We start from the raw sequence: 14,638 nt of genomic DNA on the forward strand, positions 1-14,638 counted from the left end.
AATCTCCTGATCTTCTCGTATCAGCCATATTTCCAGCTTTCAAGCTCTTCCGGGAATGGCCTTGTGGAGCAAAAGTTTGCCTACAAGCTTTTGTCTCTCTAGATATGCGCCTCCATTGCGCTGTCCTTTGAGACAGGCGGGAAATGGTAACGAAACTTTGCATCTCAGCCGGTTTATACTCCCAGTGACGTCAGAGCTGCAATGTCTGTTGAGCTGCGTGTGTCAAAATGTGCGACCAAAATGGATGACCCCAACACTCAGATTGTAAGGCATTACAATCAGTGATGGCTGGTGGTAAAAAAAATTTGATGTGGCACACTAGAGTTTGGGAATTACAACACAACAATAAACTACTTGAACATGTCACATGCCTACTGCTGGATTTTTAAGTCTGGTCCATCAGGTCCAGAATAATTTCAATACGTTTTCGCTGGAGGGAAAAGGAATATTTAATAAAGGATAAAATTATCGTTTGGCTGCCAAAATTGTCTCCTGTCTTGTCATTGTTGTCTGACTCTTCGATTTACATCCGTATGTTTGAGCGACCTCTAAGCTGCCAGGAGAAGTACATTAATTAGCAGGTATCATGAATTAGTCATATTGGATGACGAATGACACAAAAAGTGCTGATTTGCCACAGGAGCAAAAAGTTGTGCCTAGGGAAGAATCTTTAAGTTACCAATTATGGACCAGCATGAGATCACATGAGGCACCCTAGTGCCTCCTATCAACAAGCTGCCACAGATTACAATGCCTCTTACAATTGGTGTGCTGATGACACACAACTTAAGTTTCTGTTTCACCATACAATAACAGTCTTTTCCAGTCACTCAGACAGTGTGTCCAAATGAATGGATGGATCTGAATCTTCCCCACTTAATGCATAAAATTCAGAAATCATTGGTTTTGGGCCAACAATGGAAGGTTTAGAAATTAGTACTTGACTAGAATCAGCCTAAAAACTGAAGAGAATGCGAGAAACTTGGTTGTGTTTATGGAATTCGACCAAAATTCTAATATCCACAGAAAGTCTATGATTAAATCAATTAACCAGGACAGATTTTTGTTTTCAGTAGGTTAGATTATTTTAATGCTGTCATGGTCTCTTTAAAAACATCAATCAGGTCCTCCAAAATGCTGCTGCCAGAGTCCTGTCCAACACCAGGGAACTGGACCATATCACACCAGTCCTTTAATCACTGCACAGACTTTGTATTTGTAAAAAGATATTATGTAAGATATTGTTATTGGTCTATAAGACACTAAATGGCGAGGGGCCTAAATGTATGTTAGAGTTGCTGGTCAAGTATGAACAATGTAGACCCATCAGGACATCAAAGACGGGCTTACTCTGTGTTCCCTAGACCAGGTCTAAACAAGTCGAGACAGCATTTAGCGTCTATGCTCCTCAGGTCTAGAACAAATTCCCAGAAAACATGACCTGTGCAGAAACTGTTGGCTCCTTTAAAGACTGAAAATGTTACTACATAAAGGTTAAAGATTAGTTTATTCACACGAGTATGAAGTGTGTTTAATATCTACATACTTTTTCTCTCATGATTGCATTGAATCTACAGTTGCTGTGTTGACAGTGTGCATTCCTGCTAAACTGCTGTATCATTTCACAAACACAAACATCCTTAATAACAAAAAAGCTTCACAAGTTATTTACTTTGACAAAACAGATTGAGTTGTGCATTCATTCGATCTGAGAGGCTTGTCAATAGTTAATTTTCTTTGTTTTTCAGAGAAATACAAGGCTTTCTGACTGAAAACCAGCTCTAACATTTAAAAAAAAATCTAAATTAAAAAACTAAAATTTAATATATAAGTGGAAATCCTTAGCAATAAATACATCAAAACTTTATTTGCAAAATGTAGAATTCTAAACTGAAAGCTGCATGAATGCCCCTTTGAAATGATCTCTAACATACATCAAAAGCTTTACAAAGGGGGGTATATACTGCAGAGATGTTGGCATAAATGCTTTTATATTACAGTGTAAGTATGTCCATGTTCTTCAGTCCGTTCATTGCACATCAACAAAAACAAGCTGGTGACAGGTCAGCGAGAAGCTCAGACTTGCTGACAGATAGTTTGTATAAGCAAAGACACATTCTGAACTTTAACACAACTGTCCTACAGTGAAGCACGTTGCCTAATCTTGTCCATAACTGAGACTGGTGGTCTTTGGATTCACTCGCTGCTGGTGAGCGTTAAATGATTGCGTGTTTAAAAGAGTCTCAAATAGCATTTACGAGAAAAGAAAATAATCAGAGGGCTTTTGGACTTTGATGTCACTTTCGGAAATGCTAAAAGACACTAAGGAAGACAAAACAGCTACAGCACAAAAAAGGACACAACAAACATCTCCTTGATGTTCATTTGGCAACAGATTCCTTTGGCAGTCCACATAAAATCAGCAGTGTCTCTCTCAGGCTCTATGACTACATGTACATATTCATTCACACGCTTAAGCATACATAAAATACATATGATACGCAAAATTCTGGTCACTTCAAGTAGAAATTTGTCACTGTGAAGAGTTGAGAATAGTATAGAAAAAACAACCCGATTACCACAGATGGTGTTATCCTAATAAGATAATGATATATTTCTTCTTTTTGGAAATTATTGACCTTTCTTTTAAAGCCAAAAGGAAAAGATTCTGGAGTTTTGAGAAAGATGTCAAATTTCCATCATCTGCTCTTAGTCCTTATAGACCCGATATCAAAACTCATCATGAAATTATTCACAGAAACAAAAATTTTAAGTCTGTTCCCAAAATTTTGCATGCCACACTACTTACAGTGCCTAGCAAAGGAATTCACATCCCATGAAAATCTCCACACTTTCTCAGATTACCACCAAAAACTTTCTTATTTTATTGGGATTTTATCCGGCAGATCAGCACAAAGTAGTGGATAATAAAGGGAAAAGATTAAGGGGGTGGAAGATTTTTTGCAAACAAAACTTCAGCCTCTAAAATATTCCCTTCAACGACTTCCTTCTACTTAGCTCCATCCATCTCTCCGCCAACTCTGACCTGGTTCCACGTTCTTGCTGAAGAAAAGCATCCCCATAGCATGATGCTTCCACCACCATGTTTCAGGTAGGAATAGTGAGGGTTCAGGGTGATCTGCATTGCTAGTTTTTCACCACATGTTGCGTTTGCACATTTTAGGCCATTATGTTCAGTCTGTGGTCCTATTTCACTAGAACACCTTCTTTCACATGTTTGCTGGATCCCCTACATGGCTTGTAGTGAAGTGCAAATGAGACCGGCTTTCTTTCAGTAATCATGTTCTTCTTGCCACTAGTCTATAAAGGCCAAATTTGTGTTAGCAGGATTAATAGATGTTGATCCTCTTACCTGAGCTATGGATCTCTGTAGCTCCTCCATAGCTGCCATGTGCTGTCGGACTTCTTCTCTGCGTTTAAGCCACATTCTTTCCACTTTCAGATGATAGATTAAACAGTGCTCCATGAGATGTTCAAAACTTGGAAAACTGTTTTATAATCTAACCTCATTTCCAGGTTTCACACAACTTTCACACAACATCTCTGACCTTTCTGCTATGTTCCTTGGTCCTCTTGTTGCTGTTTGTTCCTTGACATCCTCCAATGAACATCTGAAGCTTTCACCAAAAGGCTGTATTTATACTGAGACTAAACTACACACAGGTGAATGCTGTCATTTGGTGACTTTTGAAGGCTGGAAGTGAACCGAGCATTACTTCCAAAAAAAAACACTTCCTCAATACGATGCTTTGATGTTTATGGTTGTAATGTGGCAGGGTAAGTAAAAAATTCAAGGGGTGTGAAAACCTTTGGCCCTGTATATACACACTGCAGATACAGTACATGATGTATTACTTAACATGCGCATTAACAGTTATAAATACATATAGTTTTACATTAAATGCACTTATGTGTCCGCAGTTCTCAGCTGAAAATAGGAAGGTGCATAAATAAAACTTTCCTATCAGTACATAAAAGGTCCTTGCATGCCTGGCACAAAAACTTTGGATCCTTAAAATACAGGGGCTCTGCACCATCTCTTTCTTCTGTGGATTTCTCCTTCATGAATGTATTGATGTTGGTCCTGTCCTCTTGGCAGTGTTCTGAGTTTTGTCCTTTTTATCTCCTTCACAGGTGTGTGCTATCCTGTGTATCAAACCTGCGGCTCTCTGATAGTCCAGCGCTGCACTTCCTGCTGCTTCCTTGATTGGGCACTAGAGAGAGGGGGTCTGGTCTTATCAGGTACCTGCGGATCGGACACAGTCAGGGAAATTGATTGAATTGAATTCTGTTCTGATTGTGGCTTTCATGCTGGGTTCACATTACAGCACCATCACTTATAAATGGAGTTTCTCACTCACACAACGTCATGCAGGTCGAGCCTGGTGTCTGGAGAGGGGTTGATGAGAATGTACGACAGCCTGTTGCCTTGGTCTGTCATCCCATCTGACACAGGAGGGAAAGAGGTTAAAGAAGCAGGAAATAAACTCAGCACAGGATAGAGAACAGGAGAAGCTGCATCCGCTCAAACAGCAGAAGTGTAAATTTTGAGAAAAATGGACACCAGTTGAAGTCCAAAAATAACAATAAAAGAAAAACAATACGCTCCAAACTACAACTTACTAAACCCAGTTGGAGAAAGGCCCAAATGTTTCATCCTCGTTCGCACCAGTGAATTGAGCTCCTGTCTTTCTGAGCGCCTGAACAGATTCAGTCTCTGCTGGCTGATCCTCTCTGCCGCACTGCCTGGACCACCTTTGGCTCCACTCAATCCCCGACCTCCCTTCCTGCTCAGCCGCCTCGCCCACTGCATGCTCTTCCTCCGGAGCAGTGGGTGGTCAGAGGAGTGGGAGGAGGTGGAGATGGGCTCTGAGGAGGTGGAGTTACGGTGAGCACCAGTGCGGGACAAGAGGGGTTCTCTGGGTTCTCTGGTGTCCTCATAGTCTTCGACTGTGATGGATACCTGGGACTGAAAAACATTAAAAAAAGTTTGGTGTAAAAAGCCTTTCAAAAAATGTATCTGTTTTGCAATAGCATAATCTCACACTCAAATATTTATAAAGAAATAACCTTTTACAGGGAAAATACTCCCATTTTAAGAAGCATTTTGAAGCCTTTTTTAAATTACACTCTACTTTTATATGTTGTTTTTATGAGTGTTGAATAACTGGGAAAGACATAAGCAAAGCAGAAACATGTTCACAGAAGAAAAATAGTTACACGCATCAACTGATGAATGTGCAGGGCTGAAAAGCTTGCAGTATGAACAGAGAGACATGCAGCGTAGTGAGCTTTAAGTCATTATTTAACAATTTCTTCTGAGGAGCTCTTCTTAACCTATCTTTGGTCGAGGTTTGCAGCATTGCACCACCTACTGTCAAGATCCATGCCACAGATATCTTAGATTCTTGAGGAAACTCCACTATGGAGGTCAATCACTATGGAGGTCAAAACAAGCGACAAAGGCTTGTTTTCCATTGCCATTACCAGCTGAGTAGGGAAATTGAAGCTTTGGAGCTCAGGGACAATGACAACTCTTGCCACCTTGGGAAAGGCATCTCACAGGCTGTTGAACACATTAATCAAACTAAAGCACTTGTTGATCATAATATATCTGTGGTTGTGCTGGAGAGGCTTGACCAAATGATAATTGACCTCCTGCACTGAGGTGTGGCCCACCTGGAGAAGTCTGAAAGCACTGTGAAGATCATGTTCTTTGATTTCTCCAGGTGCTTTTAATACCATCCAGCCTGGACTTCAAAGGGATAAGCTGGAGCTGTCAGAAGTGGACCACCATCAGTCCAAGTGGATACTGGACTACCTCACTGGCCACCATATGTGAGGACACGGGAATGTATCTCTGACAAGCTGGTCTGCAGTACGAGGAACTGTGCTGGCGCCGTTCCTGTTCACCCTCTAAACTGCAGACCTCTCCATCAACTCCCTAGGTTGCCATCGACAAAAATTCTCTGATGACTCGGGCTCATCACAGGTGAGGACAACTATTAACACAGATAGTGGACAGAGGATTTCACAGACTGGTGCCAGCGGAACCACCTCCTGATCAACATGAGGAAAACTAAGAAGCTGGTGGTGGATCTCCACAGCCGCAGGCCCACCTCACTGACACTGGTGAACATCCAGGGAACTGATGTTGAGATAATGTTCTCTTATAAGCACCTGGGTGCACACCTGAACAATAAACTGGGCTGGAGTCACAACACTGATGCTCTTCACAGGGAGGGTTAGACCAGAATCTACCTGCTAAAGAGATTGAGATCCTTTGGAGTGCAGGAGGCACTACTTAAGACTTATTTTGACTTTGTGATGGCAACATCCATCTTCTATGGTGTAGCTTGTTGGAGCAGCAGCTTATCTACAGCTGAGAGGAGGCGGTTAGTTCATTAGGAAGACCAGCTCTGCCCTAGGATGCCCCCTCGACCCAGTGTAGGTGGTGAGAGAAAGAAGGACTCTAGCAAAAATAACAACACTGGTGGACAACTTCTCTTCCCCTTTTATGAAGCTGTTGCAGAACTGGAGTGGTCCTTCAGTGTCAGACTACTGCATCCTCGTGCACAATGGAGTGTTATCGCAGATCCTTCCTCCCAGCAGCTGTTAGACTTTATAACCATCACTGCTCCCAACAAACGGTTGGGACCCAGCCATGGGGACAACATGAATGGCCAGTACGAGCTTTTCTGGAACTTTCAAAACAAATCACATTAACCTACTTCCAGCACAGCCAGAAATGGAATAACAGCGGACCTTCCGTGATGCCACTGTCCGAATAAAAACCCTGCTTTTGCAACAAGCTGACCTCTTCCACACGGGTCCCCAGAGGACCTGGACGGAGGAACGCAGCGTGCTAATGTTTCTTTGTGGGCAAAGAGACATAACTTTTCAAACTGGGTCCAAGAGTGTCATACGATCACGCGATCATATGCACTAAGTTATGTAGGAATGAATTGCTGTTTGTATATCCGGTATTCATTCATGAACGGGATAATCAAGGTACAAGCGTTGCTCGACTTTTCTCTCTGAGGTCTACAGAAGCAAACTGTGTTCCAGAGAATTCCCAGCAGAGACCCTGTCTCTACGACGCCGAGTGGAGCAGTTTTCCCGGTCCGAAGGAAGGACAACGGGACTGTATCCCCGTTGTTACAGCTGTAACGTGCAGTTTGGCCGGCCGAAAGAACGAGCCACCCCACCCCACAGCTACGGAGGTTAGCTGCAAGTTAACCCTTTGTTCACTGTGGATGTTTCCTCCAACTTTGTCGTCCCGGACAACTTTTCCTCAGCACGGTTCACGTAAGAGGTTGTGTTTTGGGCAGAGAGAAGTAGTTTAGAATGAAATAATCTAAACATTTTTCGTTGTATGACGTTTGGTTTTGTTTATGTTGAAAACTCAGCCATCTTAGTGCTAGCAGATTATTTGCTCAGCACATGTGCTCGGTTTATGTGTTCTGTGTTTGTGTTTTTTTTAAAGATGAGACAAACTTTATTTGAAGGGTGATTTTAAACACAGAAGATCGGCCATAACGCGCCGTCCACTCTTATGCATTTAATGGTATTTTAAAGGTATGTGTTTGATTCGGATGATAAGGTTTAAGCTTCTATTGTTAGCTTTAACCACTAACAGCTAAGAACACGTGCTTGCCTGCTAAAGATCATTTACCCAAAAAGGTTGTTAGTTTTCAATCCAGTAAAATAATATTTCCCTTAATACTGTTTTACTAAACTTGATAACTAAGTAACACAATTAAGCCCATTTCTCAAAGATTTGGTTCTTATTCAAAATAATATTTCTTTACATATTATTTTAATAAATAAAGGCAGCTAATTAAACACTATTGAGAAATGGTCATCCAGAAGGTTGGTTTATTCAGCAGATCATTCTTAAAATATTATTTTATTAAAATAATATTTTATCTGATCTTGCATTGTGAATGATTGTCCTAAATGTTTGCCAATTATTGCCTAAGTTGGTTCCAAGACAAACTTAAGTCCATTTCCAGATTCTTCAAGATAATCCTTGGTTCTCAAACATAAACATTGCATGGTAATGTTGCATCACTCTTTTGGTCATGGTTTTCAACCATCTTTAATCAACTTGTTTTATATGTACATAGCCCACTAGTCTTCATTATTCTTTAATTCTGCTTGGTAGTTTAGTTGAATTGTTTTAGCATAGTAAAGAGTTTGTTGATTGAAATATTTTGACTTTGAGTTGACTTATTTTTGTTAATAAATTCTTGTATTTTAAGAAATTGTGTGAATTCATTCCATGTGTGTGCAGAGTTTTGCTGTTCTAATAACACGTAGTAGCGTGATGGTCTAAGGCTGGCATGGTCTCGCTGCTTCAGGACCTGGTCGACTTGCTGTTATCGATAGAACCATGAATTCTGCTCTCTAGCAAAAGGTCCAGAAGGAGAATGTCTGACCATCAGTTCATGACCTTAGGCTCAATTGCATGGGTGGACTTGCTGGTGTTATTCTAAAACAGTGTTTTGAAACAATCTAGTCAAAGTCCAAACTTAGATCAGTTTGAAATGATGTGGCAGGACCTTGACCGGGCCATTTATGCTTGAAAACCCTCCAATGTGGCAGCTTTTTCACATGGGACCAGGTTAGCTTATTCCCTTTAAATAAATAAAATACTTTTTGATGCTATCAATTTTAGATTGACTAGTGTCTCCACAAGGAGGGACTCACCCTGAACAGATGACCGACTGAACCTCAGGATGTTTTATGGTCCACAAAATTATTGTGGAGAATATTTTGAACAAAAAACATTCCTAAAGGGAAGCTGTGTTTCAGGTGTCTGTTTATGTGTGTAACAGCAAAGTTACTAAATTAAAACAGGTTGACCTCAGACACTGGAAGCTTGTGGGCCTCTGTACGGTAGATGCCTATAGGAATGTCTCCAGTGGAGGAACATAGTTTCTGATAGAGCCTCCCGTAGGTTCGAATCCACAGATCGTCCTCTGTGATTTTCATCTGGAAACAAAACAAAACAACAATCAGTCTCTGAGACGATTATCTGTTCAACCAAACTAAAATCCAGTTGCTAGTTTTTATGCTACTCACGGCACAGAGGAAACCTGAGCCAGGCATAGAGTCTAAACCGAGCAGCAGCCTAGTGATGGAGATCATGTAGTCCTTCACAAATGACTGACAGGGAATCACAACAAACAAGTCAACAAGATGCAAGTCATTACTAGGATAAAAGAAAAAAGAAGAGGGATACTTGTTATTCAGGGAGAGTGTGTTTGAAACCTGGTAGAGGAGAGTGTCCAGCATGCTAACACTGAACACCTTTCCGGCAGCAAATGGCAGGCGAAACATAAAGACCAGGTTGGAGCCTTTCTCTCTTTCTTTCTGTAGATCAAACACAGGGTCGCACAGCTAGATATCAGACTTCACTGGCTTTCTGAGAGGATCAGAGGAGTCTGTACTTTCTTTAAGCTCTTCCTGTATCAAACCTTTCTCCAGTGAGGGCAAAACAGCACACAATACTTTATTACAGACAGACTGACATTCAGTCTTAAGACCAAATTAAATCCAACTGCCCCAATTTATATTCAGTGTGAGAGTACTCCAGTTAGACAACATAAAAGGCCGTCAATACAGACAGACAATTCTGTTTTCATAATAATGTCGGACCATTTTGAAAAATATTCAAAAAGGGGATGTCAGACATTGGCTAAATTACTGCATTTTAATGGCTGTTATTAATGCCCAGAGTGAGACACATTAACTGCCACTGAGAACATTAACAATAACAACAAATCTCCAGACTTTGAAGCAAAAGATCATTACCATGCTTTTCCTTCATCATTTCTATTCCACTGAGACTATAAACATTTTAATAAACAGAAGCATTTATTACGCTCATTTCCTTTTTTTCTATGTTACGACTATGACTTATAATAAGTGAATTAAAATAAGATGTAAAAAGAGTGTTTGAGCTTTCAGTGCCGCTACCTTCTCCAATTTGGACAGAGCCAGGGAATAGTGGTCCTTGACTTTGAACTGCATGAAGCGCATGTTTGCAGGATGTGTGAGCTCTGTGATGATGCTAAGAGCCGGAAACAGTCTGGGAAGGAAAAGGACAGGAACAATAATAAAAATAATACGGGAAAAAAAACCACATCAACCTTGTGTGTTAAATTTGAAAGTTTTGGTGGAGCGGACCTGAATAGTGTCTGGACATTAACGATTGTTTTTGCATCAGCCATGTAGTCCTCCTCTGCAATCATGGAGCTCTCTTTGTCGAACACCACCATAGTGTCGGCAAAAGTGATTCCGCATCGCAACAGGCTGTCCAGACTACAGAAAGGGAATCAATAAGGTTTTTAATACCACACATAGCAGATTGTTTACTTGATATTTTATATAAAGCATCAGTATTTATAGTAGCAATATTTATAGTAAAGAGAATTGGCCCAAACACTGAACCTTGTGGTACCCCATAAGTAACTCTCATGCACAAGGAAAAATGATATTTAACATGAACAAACTGGAATGTAGAAATGAAGAAGGATGGTTTGCAAAAAGAATAATTTTTCTTTTTTTTATTATTTACATTCTATTACCTAAAACCACAATGTTATTGTTTGATACACCAACATAATAATTAGTGGAATGAACAGGATATGAGATTTTCATCTTTCTTCACAAATAATACAGAACTAAATAGTGAAACTGGACTCAGAGTGTCTGGGAACTCAATTTTCAGGTCTTGCCACAAATTCTCAGCTACATTTAGAACACGGATGTGCTTTGATCTAAATTGCTCACACACACACACACACAGACACACACACACACACACACACCACACACACACACACACACACACACACACACACACACACACACCCACACAACACACACACACACACACACACACACACACACACTTGTGTCTGTATGGTGACAAACGTGGAAAAACATTAAGGGTTATGAGTTCTGTACCTAGAAAACATTGGTAAAAAGGTAAAGATATACATTTGGTCTTACTTTTCTATGGAGCCCACTGTGTAGAAGACCATTGGGAACCAGCAGATGGCTTCCAGAAAGTCTGCTTCAGGTCTAAACGAATAGGAAAGCAGATTTTAGAGCGATTCTTACACGCCAAAGATAGAGCAAACGTTCTCACAGCTCCTGTCTGGCCTCCCTCTATATTGAATTTACCCATTTAAGAGACAAAAGGCCTTCTGAGAAAGCTGAAAATAACAGCACTATGCAGGAGTGACTCAGCATTTTATTGCCTTTTTTATTGAATTCCACTCTTATTTGGCTGACTGCATTTGTGTAGCTGCCACAAAACAGGACGTGTGCTGAAAGCATTCAGCATGTCACCAGTCGTCTTACTTGCATGGCCAATAGCTCAGTTGGTCAGCCCCACTTGCTCTTTTGAGAAGAGACCAATTATTCAATTAAATTCAATTCAAAAATACTTTATCAATCCCAAAGGGAAATTAAATGTTGTTGTAGCTCATTATGAAGGTTTCTTCAAAGAGCCGTTGTAGATGCTGATGGCTGTGGGCAGGAAAGATCTCCTGTAGCGCTCCGTCTTACAGCAGATCTAAAGAAGCCTCTGACTGAAGACACTCTGTTGTTGTGCGACAGTCTGATGAAGAGGATGCTCAGGGTTCTCCATAATGTTCTTCATTTTATGAAGAATCCGTCTTTCCACAATGATCTCCAGAGGTTCCAGAGGAGTCCCCAGAACAGAGCCAGCCATTTTTATCAGCTGTTGAGCTTTTTTAAGTCCCTGGCTCTGATGCTACTTCCCCAGCAGATGATGGCAGAAGAGATCACACTCTCCACAACAGACTTATAGAAGATATGCAGCATCTTGCTGCAAACACCAAAGAACCTAAGCTTCCTCAAGAAGTACAGTCTACTCTGTCCCTTCTTGTAGATGGTTGCATCTCCACTCTAGTCTGTTGTCCAGGTGAACACCGAGGTATTTATATTCCTCCACCACCTCCACTTCTTCTCCCATGATATAATAGACTTATTCCTGTTCTCTTAAAATCTACAATCATCTCCTTTGTTTAGTCACGTTCAAAAGGAGATGATTGTTTCCACACCATGCCACAAAGCGGGTCCACCACCTTCCTGTACTCAGCTTCTTGTCCATCTCTGATCCACCCCACGACTGCAGAATAATCCGAGTATTTCTGCAGATGACAGGAGTCTGTCTTGTACTGGAAGTCTGAGGTGTACAGAGTGAAAAAGAATGGTGAGAGTACAGTCCCCTGTGGTGCTCCTGTGCTGCTGATTACCTGGTTAGACTCATAACCCTTGAGTCTCGCAAACTGTGGTCTGTTTGTCAGGTAGTCTTTGATCCAGGAGATTGTTGAGGCCTCCACCTGAGTCTTCTCGAGTTTCTGACAAAGCAAATCAGGTTGGATTGTATTAAATGCACTGGAGAAATCAAACAACATGATCCTCACAGTGCTACTGGCTTTGTCCTGATGATAGTGGGTTTGTTGAAGCAGGTGTATGATGGCATCTTCAACTCCAACTCCACAGCCATAAGCAAACTGAAGGGGGTCCTGATGGTTTACTGTTTGTTTACTCAGGTGGGCCAACAGGAGTCTCTCTAGGACCTTCATGATGTGAGATGTCAGGGCAACAAGTCTATAGTCATTGAGGACTGATGGTGAGTTTTCTTTGGTACCGGCACAAGACAGGAGGTCTTCCACAACACCGGAACCTTCTTCTGGGCCAGGCTAAGGTTGAAGAGGTGCTGCGAATCCACAGAGCTGCTCTGCACAGGCCTTCAGGACTCTAGGGCTGACATGATCTGGACCTGCAGCCTTATTCCTATTCGGTCTCTCCAGTTGTCTCTTCACCTGACTTCTTGAGACACACAGGTGGAAGGGGGAAGCAAAGGAAGCATCAGCATCTTCTGATATGGTTGAAGGCAAACATGTAGAAGCAGAAGGGTCTAGGGTCTAGGGCTGAGGTGGAAGATAAAAAATGTGAGGTGTTACTGGACAGCTGTGGGTCCTGTGGGTCAAAGGAAGGTGGATTGTCTGTTTGGCTGTGACCAGGAGAGGAGGATGCGAAGTTTGTTTCTGAACTGAACCTATTGAAGAATGTGTTCAGTTCATTGGCTCTGTCCAGACCTTCTTCGGTCCGATCATCCCTCTGCCTGAAGCCCGTGACCTTCTTCATCCCTGTCCACACATCTCTGATATTGTTTGCTGGAGCTTGCTCTCCAGCTTCTTCTTGTACACCTCCTTGCTGTCTCTTATCTTGACGTTAAGTTGCTCTGTAAACTCCTCAATAATTATCTGTCTCCCTCTCTGAAGACTCTTTTTTCTTGTTAAGCAGGTCCTTCAGGTCACTGGTGACCAAGGTTTGTTATTGGGGAAGCATCTCACGGTTCTGGTGGGGATGGTGTATCCACACAGAAGTTTATTATAGTCGGTTACACCATCAGTCATTGGCATTGATGTCTCCCATGTGGCTGGCACAGTGCGTCCCCCGTCTGTACCCTCAAAGCAACCTGCAGAGCTTCTTCAGCTTCCTGTGACCATTTCCACAGTCCTCTTTATACAGGTTGCCTCTGAAATAAGGCGGGCTATATTTCGACGCAGAGAAAAACAAGATTGTGATCTTATTTGCCTAGAGGAGGTCTTGCTGTAGAGATGCTATGAGTCCTTGACATTTACATAAAAAGATCCAATATTTTGGTTTTCTCTGGTAGAGCAGCGGACAAACTGTTTGAAACATTGGAAGTGTAGCAGAGAGTGAAGCATGGTTAAAATCACCAGAAATTGCCACAAAAGCATTGGGGTTTTGTGTCTGTAGCTTAGCAACAACTGAGCTGAATGGCATCACATGCAGTTGTCGGCACAGCGCAAGGTGGAACATAAACTGTTGCCAGAATAACACTGGTGAACTCTCTGGTAAATAATATGGACAAAAACTTAATGCCAACAGTTCAAATATCTGGACGGCAGAGACGAGTACTGCCAGTCCACCTCCTTTACATTTGACGCTCCTCTTTAAATATCTGTCTGCTCGTATGGTTAAAAAGCCCGGCAAAGAGACGCTGGAGTCGGGGATATGATCCTGCAGCCATGTCTCAGTAAAACACATAATACTGCATGCCCGGTACTCTGGCTGGGTCCTTTGTAGGGCTTGGAGTTCATCCAACTTGTTTCCCAACTCACATTTCCCATCATAATCAACGGAAGAGATGGTTTGAACTTCCTCCTTCTCTCTCTTCTCTGAGCTCCTGCTCTGCATCCACGGCGTCTCCTTTTCAACTCATCAGGGATCTGGGGTTGTAGTTGAAGTATTATTTGAGCTTTTGAGATATTAATCAGCTGCTCCCAGTTGTAAGAAGCAACCCCGTTGCCATGGCAATGCATTATAACAAATATCCAAAAATATAAAGTATTAGGAAAAATCCTCCAAGCTGCACAGCATCTGACACTGGAGAGGACAGTTGTCCAAAAAAAAAAATAAAAAAAAAAATCAACTGTACCCACCACAAGAGGAATAGTTCCCAAAAAAGAATAAATCAAAATCAAAAGTAACAGCTACTCCAACCTGCTGCCACCTTGAACGGCACAATTTTAGAATAATA

At 41.6% G+C, this 14,638-nt stretch overlaps 1 protein-coding gene across 1 annotated transcript in view; it reads right to left on the reverse strand.

Moving 5' to 3' along the window:
* Positions 1-1,488: 1,488 nt before the first annotated feature.
* LOC124862877 (potassium channel subfamily T member 2) overlaps positions 1,489-14,638 on the reverse strand; it is a 98,593-nt gene continuing 85,443 nt past the window's right edge. The window contains exons 22-30 of the mRNA XM_047357063.1: positions 11,044-11,115; positions 10,216-10,350; positions 10,006-10,117; positions 9,298-9,399; positions 9,109-9,192; positions 8,890-9,018; positions 4,645-4,990; positions 4,383-4,467; positions 1,489-4,267 (exon numbers count right to left, since the gene is read on the reverse strand). Coding sequence (XP_047213019.1) covers positions 4,150-4,267; positions 4,383-4,467; positions 4,645-4,990; positions 8,890-9,018; positions 9,109-9,192; positions 9,298-9,399; positions 10,006-10,117; positions 10,216-10,350; positions 11,044-11,115 — 1,183 coding nt within the window. The 3' untranslated portion in view covers positions 1,489-4,149. The remainder of the gene's footprint in view (positions 4,268-4,382; positions 4,468-4,644; positions 4,991-8,889; positions 9,019-9,108; positions 9,193-9,297; positions 9,400-10,005; positions 10,118-10,215; positions 10,351-11,043; positions 11,116-14,638) is intronic.

This window comes from Girardinichthys multiradiatus, chromosome X, assembly GCF_021462225.1.
Source record: "Girardinichthys multiradiatus isolate DD_20200921_A chromosome X, DD_fGirMul_XY1, whole genome shotgun sequence".
NCBI classification, from domain to species: domain Eukaryota; kingdom Metazoa; phylum Chordata; class Actinopteri; order Cyprinodontiformes; family Goodeidae; genus Girardinichthys; species Girardinichthys multiradiatus.